The sequence below is a fragment of the Ovis canadensis genome, chromosome 10 (assembly GCF_042477335.2).
Source record: "Ovis canadensis isolate MfBH-ARS-UI-01 breed Bighorn chromosome 10, ARS-UI_OviCan_v2, whole genome shotgun sequence".
Taxonomy (NCBI): domain Eukaryota; kingdom Metazoa; phylum Chordata; class Mammalia; order Artiodactyla; family Bovidae; genus Ovis; species Ovis canadensis.
This window is the reverse complement of record NC_091254.1, coordinates 89,007,427-89,020,268: the sequence shown is the minus strand read 5'-3', so window position 1 is coordinate 89,020,268 and position 12,842 is coordinate 89,007,427. Positions and strand designations below refer to the sequence as shown.

Genomic DNA, 12,842 nt, shown 5'->3' with positions numbered 1-12,842 from the left:
TACTCCCTCGTTGAAGAGGAAAAAGCTAGTGAACAGACTTTCAAGTCTCACCAAGGCCATCCCAGTCCAAGGAGAAAATGCAGTGTTGCATGTTTACATTGACAAGGTGTACTTTCTGGATAGATTGTATGAGGTCACCCTGCATGTCCAGGTGCAGTTGGCCGGGCTGTGCAATTTGTATTCTGAAAGCAGTCTCGATTTTCATGTCTTCTTCTTGTTTCTGCCTTCCTGGTTCAGAGTGACGGTTGCCCCGAACCAAAGATTTTCGAAGACATCTCCCCCAACACAGTCAGCATGGCTCTGCAGATCCCCCAGTACTTCCTCCTCACCTGTGGCGAGGTGGTCTTCTCCATCACCGGCCTGGAGTTCTCCTATTCTCAGGTTTCTTGTCTATTGGCTTGTACACCCCTGTCCTACAACCCTGCCTTCCAAAAATGCTGCTGGGACTTAATAATAAGCTGGAGTAGCCATGTACTTACAGTGTAAAAGAAAACTCTAGAAATGTGGATAGATTCTGGTAGATTCTACTGAACATGGTTTCAGAGAGTACCCAGTCTTATTTACTGAATAAGAATATTACTGTTTAGGGAATTCCCTGGCGATCCAGTGGTTAGGACTCCATGCTTTTTCAGCCAAGGGCACAGGTTCAATCCCTGGTTAGGAAACTGAGACCCCACAAGCCTCATGGTGAGGGCCCCCTGCCCCCGCCCAAAAAAAGGAATATTACTGTTTAGCATTATGAGTGTCCACCTACAGGTGTCCAAATTCCCAGTTATATGATAGGATTTGGGGTCCTAAGTAGGAAAAACTCTATTAATGACCATTACCAGGGTCGAGATGGTCAATGGCTTCCATGTTCTCAAAAACCCCATCCATAGCAGTGTTCACATGCAGGTCTTCATTGTCGTTAAGGTTCACTCGAGGTCTCTTCATAACTCCCAGTAAACCCACCAATTAAGGTCTCACTCTTAAAACTTACAAAATAGTTTCGCTTTTGTGAACGTTAGACTAATGAGGCACATTTTGCTGATACCTGAATTTAGAGCTTCGGTTCTGAACTGGTTTATCACAATATGGTCAGAGCCGTCATAACCGCCACATGCCTAGTCTTCACATTTTTCAGTAAAGACTGCCAGTATGAGCTGTATGATCCTTTTCTGCAGTGACCTCACAGTCTAGTTAAGGAGATGACTACAACACACGGTGACAAGAGTTTGCTTGGTGAGAAATTTTGGTGACTTGGCAGGAAAACCCTCCAAAGAGCAAGCTGACAACACAGAGAGCAGCCTCCACTCAGAGTGAAGGAGACATCAGGCTGGGTGGCTTTAGTTTGAAAATTCCTCTATGGAGATAGAATCGGTTCATCTGTAGATTCGTCCGTTTCATGAGGATGATAACTCTGCAAGCATGCAGAGAGTGAAGAACAAAGGACTCCTGTGTGCTCATACAACATGAGAATTTGGGATGTCTCATCATCCAAGTGATAGTCCTTTTTGCATTTAAACCAACCCAGCTCTTAATGTGCCTTCTGGGGGGTCAGCGGCCTCATTAAGGGTGTCCTTGAGTTAGGCGTGATCTCCTGCTCTGCGCTTGGCGTCTAAGTTGGGACTCACTCTGTCTCATTCCCTTCAGGCTCCTTCCAACATGAAGTCGGTACTTCAGGCAGGATGGCTGTTGACCGTGGCCGTCGGCAACATCATCGTGCTTATTGTGGCAGGAGCAGGCCAGTTCAGTGAACAGGTATGGGTGCAAACAGAGATCACGTCTACCTCTGTCTTGTCTGTTGATGACCCTCCCTAGCCGTCTGTATATACACGTGGCCATCTCCGCCAATGGCCAAATAACACCCTCAGACCCAACCAGACAGAGCAGTTCCCAGACACCCTCACGGCCGAGCATGTGCTCATTCTGCTCGTTTCTCCTTGGTATTACGCGGCCGGAATATAACCAGATGTAACCATGTGCGGTTAACAGGCTGTGCTGAGCTGTCTGCGCTCAGTTGCTCAGTCACGTCCAACTCTTTGCAACCCCATGGACTGTAGCCCACCAGCCACTTCTGTCCATGGAGATTCTCCAGGCAAGAATATTGGAGTGGTTTGCCACGTCCTCCTCCAGGGGATCTTCCCCATCCAGGGGTCAAACCCAGGGTCTCCCACATTGCAGGCAGATTCTTTACTGTCTGAGCCACCAGGGAAGCCTGAGGTTAACATACCGACACCCTAATATCATTTACTAGCAAAGGAAACGTCTTTTCCTAGCTTTGTTGAATGCAGCGTAATGGCCCCAAACCAAGCATGTTATCCAGAAAGTTTCATACCACCGAAAGTTAAAACCATTCTAAAGGTTGTCGTAATTTTTCCCATTTAAAATGAGGGCTTTTCTGGTTCTAGAACTCTATCCCTCAGCACTCAGCATCTCTGCCTCGTATAAGAGCTGTTCCTTAGCTCATCAGATTCATTATCAACCCCACCAAGACCCATCGGGGGTCTGTCCTGCCTGCTCATGACCTCACGGTATTGCCAAAGGGTAATTTAGAACGTTTCAGCGTGTTCTTTTTCCCTCAAGAGTACTGCCTGGTGTTCTCTTGGTCCAGCTTTTTGCCGTAAGACTTGGGTTTTTAGAGATTTTTTCCCCCATTTTCTTATGGGTGTCTGCACTCCAGAGCTGTTAGAAAAATGTTATCATTACACTTGGGCCTTCAGGAAAAGCTAGCCATTCTGTATCTGCAGCCATAGCCTACCAATTTTCCCTAACAACTACATTTCCAACACCTTCGATCTGGATGTCGAAAGAAAAACTACCCGCAGTGTATACGTGCATTCCCGTAACCTGTACTGTTTTTGTGTTTTTCCTGCTCCAACTCAAACGCTTCGCAGTGGGCCGAGTACGTTCTGTTTGCGGCATTGCTTCTGGTCGTCTGCATAGTATTTGCCATCATGGCTCGATTCTATACGTACGTCAACCCCGCAGAGATTGAAGCTCAGTTTGATGAGGATGACAAGGAGGATGACCTGGAAAAGAGTAACCCATACGCCAAGCTGGACTTCGTCTCACAGACACAAATGTGAATGTCAGGAAGCAAGCGGAGCCGGGGCTGGGCCCAGGGTGTGCCCAGGGGTCTGTCCCATGGGGGCAGGACACTCTGTTGGGTGGCCTCTGATGGGGAAGACTTCAGAACTGTGGACCAAACCAAGACAGCTGCTTTCTCAGCAGCCGGCAATGAACCTGAAACTCCAAAAGACGTCCTTTTGTTTGTTTGTTTTTAGAGAAGTCTTATTTAAAGCGCACACACACGCACACACACACACATGCACACACACACACTTTTATAAGAGTCCATACTCTGCCTGAACTCCTTTTCCTAACACACAAATAAAGTTATTTTGGACTAACTTGAATTTTTGAAATGGTGGCCAAGCTCCATACTGTGTGCATTCACACACACTGTGCAAACAATGTTAAAGGAGGCAAAAAGTGAATGGTTAGGCTTTTGAATAGTACGTGTTCATAATAAGGACCGGCTGGTATTAACTGATAACTCTACCTTCTGTTTTTAGTTCTGTTTTTCCATTCCCTACCTCTTTGTAAATTATGTATAACTTGAAAAACCACTCAGGTAAAGGCAAGTCATGATTTTTGGAGTTTCAACGGTATGAAATAAACTCTCATTCTCAAGAGTAAGTGTCTGTGTACTGGGGGGGCAGGGCAAGAAATCGTTAGTGTGCTTCCTGACTATGCAAGCGGTGCCCGCTCATTGGAATTTCATCAAAAGGTGGCAAAAGCACGAACAAAGCAAGGCCCACATACAGGAAATTCCAGAAACAGGAAATATCAAGGTTTGCTTCTTTGGGGCCTGCTTTTCTCATGGGCATCTCTAACCTACACTTCTCTTTTACTATTAGAAGCTTCCTATGTGCATATTTCTGTACCATCTCAAAGGGTTTATCTCAATACTCGTGAGCATTTTTCTGCTTGAATAAAAATCGTTCTAAAATACGATAAATACTCCCTGCCCAGTTCATCCTATAGATACTTATCATACAACCATTCCCAGGTGTCAGACCCAGAATGAGTCTGCCTTGACACTCCGGAAAAAAAACAAGCAACAGTTTATTTCAGACGTGCACCCAGCTGTGAATGTAGGCACTGGCTCCTGGGTTTGGAGCTTGGATCTCTGAGACGCCTCTGCACAAGCTGATCATCACTCAGTGGAGAGGGAACGACGCAGAGACAAAGTCCAGAGTGCGAAACGCGAATGCGCTGAACAAAGCTTGCTGAGGGATCTCTTCAGTCCTTCGGAGCAAGTCCCCACTCTCAGCGGAGGCTCCTCTTTCTTCCATGGGCATGTCACCTTTCTCTCCGCTCACCGCGACCCACCAGCTTCTGTCTCCTGGAATGCGGTGGGTTCTCTTTCCCATCAAAGGCAAAAAAAATCAGATCCTGAGACACTTAGTCCCAACCCACCCTCACTCACGCACCCCTCCTGGCCAAGTTCTCTTCGTCTTTGGGATCCAGGCCATCTGCTCCAACAACTGTCCTGTCCCTCAGTTTTGTTACTGATTTAAGTTGCATTGGACTTCCCTTGTGGCTCATCTGGTAAAGAATCCACCTGCAATGTGGGAGACCTGGGTTCGATCCCTGGGTCGGGAAGATCCCCTGGAGAAGGGAAAGGCTCCCCGCTCCAGTATTCTGGCCTGGAGAATTCCATGCAGCAGTCCATGGTGTCACAAAGAGTCGGACACGACGGAGCAACTTTCCCTTTACTTTGAGTTGCATGGACCCTGCTTGAGCCCTTGACCAAGCTGGGTTCAAGTAGACACGTAGCGTAACTGAAGCTGAGATTGACCGAGCACAAACTTTATTCAGTGGCCAAAGAATGGAGAAATGGAGACTGAGTTCACAGATCAACTTCTAACCCTCCTGGCTGAGAGAGATTTGATTTCAGAATAAAGACAAAAGGAGGTGGACTGAGGCTGATGATGGGGAAACATATGCCATCTACCCGGGGGTGGGGGGAGGGCTGTTTCAAGGAAGTGGAGTGCCGCTCTGCTTATGCTGGTCCTCGGTGTCCAGTCATGGCCGTTGGTGGGGTATAATTTAATATGCTTATGATGCTAATATAGTAAAATCTGTGTATAATGAGACTCAGGGTCTGTCAGAGATCAGATTCTGCTGCCATCTTGGTCCCAGCTGGTCCCATCTGTCTGTTTGTTCATAGCTTCCTTGCTTATCTCTAGACCCTTTAAGATTTTTGCTCACACCTGCTACAGGTATGGTTGGCAGGTTTTGGACAAAAACATATTCATGTTGCCCTGACAACGATTTGGCTGTCTCTCTTCTGCACTTCCAGCACTCACCCCTTGGGTATCGAGGCTCTCCAGCTTTCCCTGGATCAGAAGCTCTGCGACGGGAAGCTCTGTATCCTTTTGTCCATTTAATTTCCAGAAGTTGGCCTCTCTGTGTTAAATGCCAGTTTAAAATCTCTTGGACTGAGAGGAGTGAAATGGAAGAGGCTGAGAACTGAGCATTCAGCAGGGATTTGAATGACCTCGTTGACAAAGTCTAGTGTGAAAGACTAGCTCTAAGGGACTATGACTTTTCCCTCCCTGGTCATTTCTACCCCCAACTTACACAGTGTGCCTTTGATGGGGTAAACCAGCATTCACAGTGATGAGCACTCAGCTTCTTTACCCGACTCTTGTCAATAATCCAAGGAGGAAAGTGAGGTCGCTCAGTCATGTCTCTTTGCGACCCCATGGACTGTAGCCTACCAGGCTCCTCTGTCCATGGGATTTTCCAGGCAATAGTACTGGAGTGGATTGCCAGTGCCTTCTCCAGGGGATCTTCCCGACCCAGGGATCAAACTCAGGTTTCCCGCATTGTAGACAGACACTTTACCATCTGAGCCACCAGTAATCAAAGGAGAGCTCCTCCTAAATCCTCAAAAGATACTCTGGCCCTAACACTTCTTACGACTGCAGGGTAACATGAGCAACTCTTCACCTTGCAAAGCTCATTTTCCTCTCCTACGAAACGAAGAGAACGTGAGACAAACTGAGGTCTTTGCAATCCTTTGTTTCAGGGTGCCTGACACACACCAGGTTTCCAAATGTTGAGTGGAGACCAGCTCCTCAATTGACTCTGATACTAACACTGAGCATGCTTTACATCACAACTACGTGATCTCCACTGGCCTTTCAAGGGTAAGAGGAAGGCCTGAGGGGCACCAGGGCACTTTGATCATTAGAGGTGGGTTTTTAGACTTCCCTGGTGGCTCAGATGGTAAAGCGTCTGCCTGCAATGTGGGAGACCCAGGTTTGATCCCTGGGTCAGGAAGATCCCTTGGAGAAGGAAATGGCAACCCACTCCAGTGTTCTTACCTGGAGAATACCATGGATGGAGGAGCCTGGTGGATTACAGTCTGGAGTTGCAAAGAGTTGGACACAGCTGAATGACTTCACTTTCTTTCTTTCTTCTTTCAGAGTAAACTTGCTGTAATCTTCCCATTTCTTCCAAACAGAATCAATACTGATGGGAGCCACCCTGGGTGTTTTAGACTTTGTTCACAAAACTTTGAACAGTGGCAGGTGTCATGGGGCAGGAGTGGCCAAGGGGAATACTTGGGGCCAGATCCACCCTTTCCCTGCCCTTTCCCTGGCCCCCATGTTTCTGTGCTTTACACCTTTCTCTAAATCCCAGGCTGATCAGTGTTTAACCAAAATAATTCACTGACTTTAACGTTGGCTGTGTTGAAGTATGATCCTATGTGGGTTGGGAGAATGTCTGAAATGGAAATGAAGTCCTTGGAAATATCAGGATTTCATTGCTTTTACCTAAAAGCCAGAATATCAGGGGTTTTCTGTTTTGTTTTTTAATTTTTATTTTATGTTGGGATATAGTTGATTTACAATATTGTGTTAGTTTCAGGAGTACAGCAGAGTAATTAGGTTATTTATATACGTATATCTATTCTTTTTCAGATTCTAATCCATGTAGGTTATTATAGAGTATTGAGTAGAGTTGCCTGTGCATATTATACAGCGGGTCCTTACTGATGATCTAGTTTATACATCCTAGTGTGCATGTGTTAATCCCATACTCTCAATTTATCCCTCCCTCTCCCCTTTCCTGTTTGGTAACCATACGTTTGTTTTCTATGTCTGTGAGTCTGTTTCTGTTTTGTGAATAAGATTACTTGCATCATTTTTTAGGTTCCGCCTGTAAGTGATATCGTATATTTGTCTTTTTCTGTCTGACTCACTTAGTATGATCATCTCCAGGCCCACCCCTGTTGCTGAAGACGGCACTGTCTTATTCCTTTTATGGCTGAGTGATATTCCATTGTGCCCGTGTACCACTTCTTTATCCGTTGCTCTGCTGGTGGGCGTTTCGGTTGCTTCCACGTCCTGACGATTGTAAACAGTGCTGCCATGGACACTGGGGTGCGTGTATCTTTTCAAATTATGTTTTTCTCTGGATATATGCGCAGGAGTGGAATTCCTGGATCACATATCAGCTCTATTTTTAGTATTTTAAAGGGACCTCCATCCTGTTCTCCGTAGTGGCTGCACCAATTTACATTCCCACCAACAGTGTCGGAGGGTCCCCTTGTCTCCACACCCTTTCCGGCATTTACTGTCTAGAGACTTTTTGGTGGAGGATATTTTAAAAAGTGGTTATAATGTCAGCCTATTCTTGTTTTGCTTCCACATGCCTCCATAATGTTGTTGTTTTTTTTCTTTTTGGTGGTGGTTCTTTATTTCTTTCAGGGTACTAAGATATTTATTTGGTGGTCTATTTTAGAATTTTTAAAAAGTTACTTCATTAAATGTATGTTCCAGCTTGATTTTTATTAACCATTGTAGCCATGCATTTTGGACTTTTTTTTTTTTGCGGCTTCATTTTTTTTTATGACAAATAATAGTGGTTAACATTTACTGGACCCTGAATATGGGCAGACGGCCTGTGAAGCACTTTACTGTGTTAAGTTTAGAAGCATGTGGCCTTTGCAACAGCCCTATAATGTAGATTATTGTTATTATTCTGATTCCACAAAGGAGAAAAAACAGGAACTGAGAAAGCAGGTAATCTGCCCAAGGTCACATCCACCATCTGGCTCCAGAGCCCAGGCCACCAACCACTACACAAACCTGCCTCTCAACTGCCAATGCTTACTGGACAGTGTGGATTAAATGAATTTAATCCTTATAACAATACTAAATAATGTCTTAATACCCCCATTTTAAAGATAGGAAAACTGAGGCATAACCAGCTTAATTAACTTGCCCACAGCCATAGAGCCAGCACGAACCGAAGCCCGTCTGAGCAGGGACGAGCGCCTGCCTCCCCGTCACCAGGGTGTCCAGTCTCCTTGTATGTCAAATGCACAGGTGTGATGGCAGGGCTGGTGTACCAGGTCCAAGAGCAGAGGTGGGGCCCGACTGAGGGGCCTCAGAAAGACGCAGTTCACCTGATACCCAGGTGGACACCCCGGGCCTGGCCTCGGTGAGCAAGATGGGCATGTATAGGGAACTGAGAAGTCCTGCTCTCAGAGGATTACATGGAAAAGGATTAAACACCATTTGCCATCTTCGAGAGAGCCAGGCCCTCCTGTAAAGATCTCGTGACGTTCTGGAAACACTGGGACCCCCCTCCCCAGTCGCTCTGGGTTTTGCACACCTCCAGCACCAGGGAGAGTCCATTACTGGCTCCTCCGGTGTCCTGGCAATCAGCTCTGAAGCTCGCCATGCCGGGCCCAGGGTCTCAGCTGCCGGGAAGCCAATTTGGGAGGTGGGGTGTGGGGGTGAGCCACAGAGGAGGGGCCAGCAAGCCACAGCGAGGGCCGTAGAGGAAGAGCAGGCTGTTTTGTTCTCTTTTTTTTTAGTTGTGGCAAAATACTGGGTTGACCAATACAAATATTCATACAAGGTTTTCTATAAGCTATTAGGGCCACCCCCTTTGGGGGGATCCGAATAAACTTTTTTGCCAACCCAGTACATACGAAATAAAGTTCACCACTGAGCCATTTTGCAGTTACAGAGTCCAGGGGTGTTATGAGCACCCATGCGGCTATACAACCGTCACCACCGGCCCACTCCAGAACTTCTTTGTCTTGCAAAACAAACTTATCCTCATTGAACCCCAACTCCCCACTCCTCCGCCCCTCCTGCTGCAGTTCTCCTTGCAGTCGCCTCCATCCTGTGATATGGGAGTCCTGGCAGGCTTCCTGGAGAAATCCTACCTGTCAGGGGCTCAGCTCACCCCCGATCACAGGCAATCAATAAGACAGAGCCCGGCTGGCCTGGGGCTCCGAGGGGTGTCAGCGAGGACACAGCCCACCTCCAGCCCCGGCAGCCTTGTCCCTGCTTCCCAAATCCTGCTGACTTCTGACCAGAGCTCCAGGGTTTTTATCTGATGGAACGTTTGGCTTGTGCTAATGAAACTTGGAGGTTCCATACTGTGTGTGCATGCTAAGTCACTTCAGTCGTGTCCAGTTCAGTTCAGTCGCTCAGTTGCGTCCGACTCTTTGCAACCCCATGAATCACAGCACGCCAAGCCTCCCTGTCCATCACCAACTCCTGGAGTTAGCTCAGACTCACGTCCATCGGGTAATGCCATCCAGCCATCTCATCCTCTGTCATCCCCTTCTCCTCCTGCCCCCAATCCCTTCCAGCATCAGGGTCTTTTCCAATGAGTAAACTCTTCTCATGAGGTGGCCAAAGTATTGGAGTTTCAGCTTCAGCATCATTCCCTCCAAAGAAATCCCAGGGCTGATCTCCTTCAGAATGGACTGGTTGGATCTCCTTGCAGTCCAAGGGACTCTCAAGAGTCTTCTCCAACACCGCAGTTCAAAAGCATCAATTCTTCGGCACTCAGCCTTCTTCATAGTCCAACTCTCACATCCATACATGACCACTGGAAAAACCATAGCCTTGACTAGACGGACCTTTGTTGGCAAAGTAATGTCTCTGCTTTTTAATATGCTATCTAGGTTGGTCATAACTTTTCTTCCAAGGAGTAAGCATCTTTTAATTTCATGACCGCAGTCACCATCTGCAGTGATTTTGGAGCCCCAAAAAATAAAGTCTGACACTGTTTCTACTGTTTCCCCATCTATTTCCCAAGAAGTGATGGGGCTGGATGCCATGATCTTCGTTTTCTGAATGTTGAGCTTTAAAACAACTTTTTCACTCTCCTGTTTCACTTTCATCAAGAGGCTTTTTAATTCCTCTTCAGTCCAAGTCTTTGCAATCCCATGGACTATAGCCCACCAGGCTCCTCTGTCCATGGGATTCTCCAGGCAAGAATACCGGAGTGGGTTGCCATGCCCTCCTCCAGAAGATCTTCCCAACCCAGGGATTGAACCCACATCTCTTATGTCTCCTGCATTGGCAGGTGGGTACTTTACCACTAGCACCACCTGGGAAGCCACTGGAGGCTCCATAGATGGGTTTAAAGGGAACAGGGGACAGATCTGTAAGGCTGCTGTCCTGGTACCCTCGAGACAGCCTTGCACTGGCCGGGCTCTGTCCTGTTGACCGCCTTTGATCAGGGGTGAGCTGAGGCCCCTGACATGCAGGACTTCTCCAGAAAGCCTGCCAGGCCTCCGACATCACATCCCTGTGCTTCCTAAGGCCGGAGGCTGCTGTGAAGCCCTAAGAGCTTTCTACTTGTGCAGGAGTCAGAGGATGAGTCCAGACGGCGGGCCTTTGTGCCTGGGGACTGTCCTGTCCTCAGCACTGAGTGAAGAAGTGCTTCCCTGGACACTTTCCATCTCACGCACAGCTCCTAAAATGGTCTCTGCCCCCATCACCACAGGCAAGAGGAGGGAGGTGCAGGCCAACTCACAGAACTCACTCTGACAGGTTTCCCAGCTTTGCAATCACCAGCAAAAATGTACTGGGAGCCATTCTCTAAAGGGCCCCTTTGGGCAGAGAGGACGTTCCCAGCTGCCCCCTGCTGTTTGGCAGATTTCTATCTCGGTAAGACACCCTCAGTAAGGTTAACCTGGAGTAAGACTAACCTTCAGTCGGTCATCCACCTTAACTTGGGTCCTTGGTTTGGTTTTCAGACCTGCAAAGAATTCTTCATACATCCCACTCAGCTACTAACAACACAGCCCATGTGTGTCCAGTAAGTGCTGACGACCTACAGCAGGCGGCCCAGCTGGGAGGGAGCGAGGGAGCCCTCACTTTGGAATTCACACTCTTAGAAGAAGTGAAAGCTCTCTGCCCCACCACACCGCTGCCCCCTCTTTCCCTCCCTCTTTCTCTCCAGCCCCCCAGCTCCCAGCACCCCCAAGCCAGAAAGAGAGGCCTCACCAGAAAGCCAACCCTGATGGCATCTTGACCTTGAACCTCCAGCCTCCAGAACTGTAAGTAAATGAATTCCTGTTGTCGAAGCTACAGTCTGTGGCATTTTAAGGCAGCACTAATACAGGGGCCAACTGTCCCTGTCTGTCAGGGACTGGGGGTGGAGGTGTTCTGGGACATTCTTGGGCAAACTGGGACAGGTTGGTCAGCCTAATTTAGGAGACAATGCGTATAAAGTGTTCGGGCTTCCTACCGTGCATGGCAAGTAGTAAGTGGGCTATAAATACAATTATTATTTCATCCCTTCAACTATCTAAGTCAGCACCTACACGGTGCTCAATGCAGTTTAACATACTAGGGGCACAAAATAGATAAAGCATGCTGTCGTGGAGGTGGCAAGCATTTACTGAGTCCCCAGACCAGATCGTCAAAGTCTAGCTGGATGGGTTGGTGCAGGGATCTATCAGAATGGGACTACAAAGGTCGAGCTGTCCTGAGCTCTGGGGAGGTGGCCCTCAGACACTTCTCTCTGCTGTCCCCCAGCAGAAGCCACCAATTGAGGCTATCATTTCGGTTGCTTCCTGTTTCTAAAAAACAGAAGCCGGAGAAGCTGGGTAGCACTGGGGTCCTGGTTAAATGACCACAGGTATTTTACCAAATGGCCCTGGGCAAGCCCAGCCCAGATTCTTCCTTTTGACTAAGCAGAAAAGAAAAAAGTGAATTGAAAGTAGCTGTCTGACTCTTTGTGATTGTCTAGCCCACGGGCTTCTCTACTCCAGAACACTAGAGTGGGTCCTTTCCCTTCTCCAGGGGATCGTCCCAGCGCAGGGATCAAACCCAGGTCTTCCGCATTGCAGGTGGATTTTTCAGCAGCTGAGCCACAAGGGAAGCCCAAGAATACTGGAGTGGGTAGCCAACAAAGGTCCATCTAGTCAAGGCTATGGTTTTCCCAGTGTTCATGTATGGATGTGAGAGTTGGACCATAAAGAAAGCTGAGTGCTGAAGAATTGACACTTTTGAACTGTGGTGTTGGAGAAGGCTTTTGAGAGTCCAAGCCTTGGACTGCAAGGAGATCCAACCAGTCCATCTTAAAGGAGATCAGTCCTGAATACTCATTGGAAGGACTGATGCTGAAGCTGAAACTCCAATACTTTGGCCACCTGATGTGAAGAGCTGATTCATTGGAAAAGACCCTGATGCTGGGAAAGATTAAGGGCAGGAGGAGAAGGGGGCAACAGAGGATGAGATGGTTGGATGGCATCACCGACTCAATGCACATGAGTTTGGGTAAACTCTGGGAGTTGGTGATGGACAGAGAGGCCTGGGGTGCTGCAGTCCGTGGGGTAGCAAAGAACCAGTCACGACTAAGCGACTGAACTGGAGCCTATCCCTTCGCCAGCGGATCTTCCCGACCCAGGAATCGAACCGAGGTCTCCTGCATTCCAGGCGGATTCTTTACCAACTGAGCTATCAGGGAAGGCAGGCCATCACAAACTGCTCTCCTGAAAGTTCCCCAGTTTGGCCACAAGA

At 47.9% G+C, this 12,842-nt stretch overlaps 1 protein-coding gene across 1 annotated transcript in view; it reads left to right on the top strand.

Annotated features, from left to right (window-relative positions):
* The window catches only part of SLC15A1 (solute carrier family 15 member 1), a 50,256-nt gene extending 46,579 nt beyond the window's left edge, over positions 1-3,677 (top strand). The window contains exons 21-23 of the mRNA XM_069601927.1: positions 238-381; positions 1,633-1,740; positions 2,877-3,677. Of these exons, the coding sequence (XP_069458028.1) occupies positions 238-381; positions 1,633-1,740; positions 2,877-3,068 (444 nt within the window). The 3' untranslated portion in view covers positions 3,069-3,677. The remainder of the gene's footprint in view (positions 1-237; positions 382-1,632; positions 1,741-2,876) is intronic.
* The last annotated feature ends 9,165 nt before the right edge of the window (positions 3,678-12,842 follow it).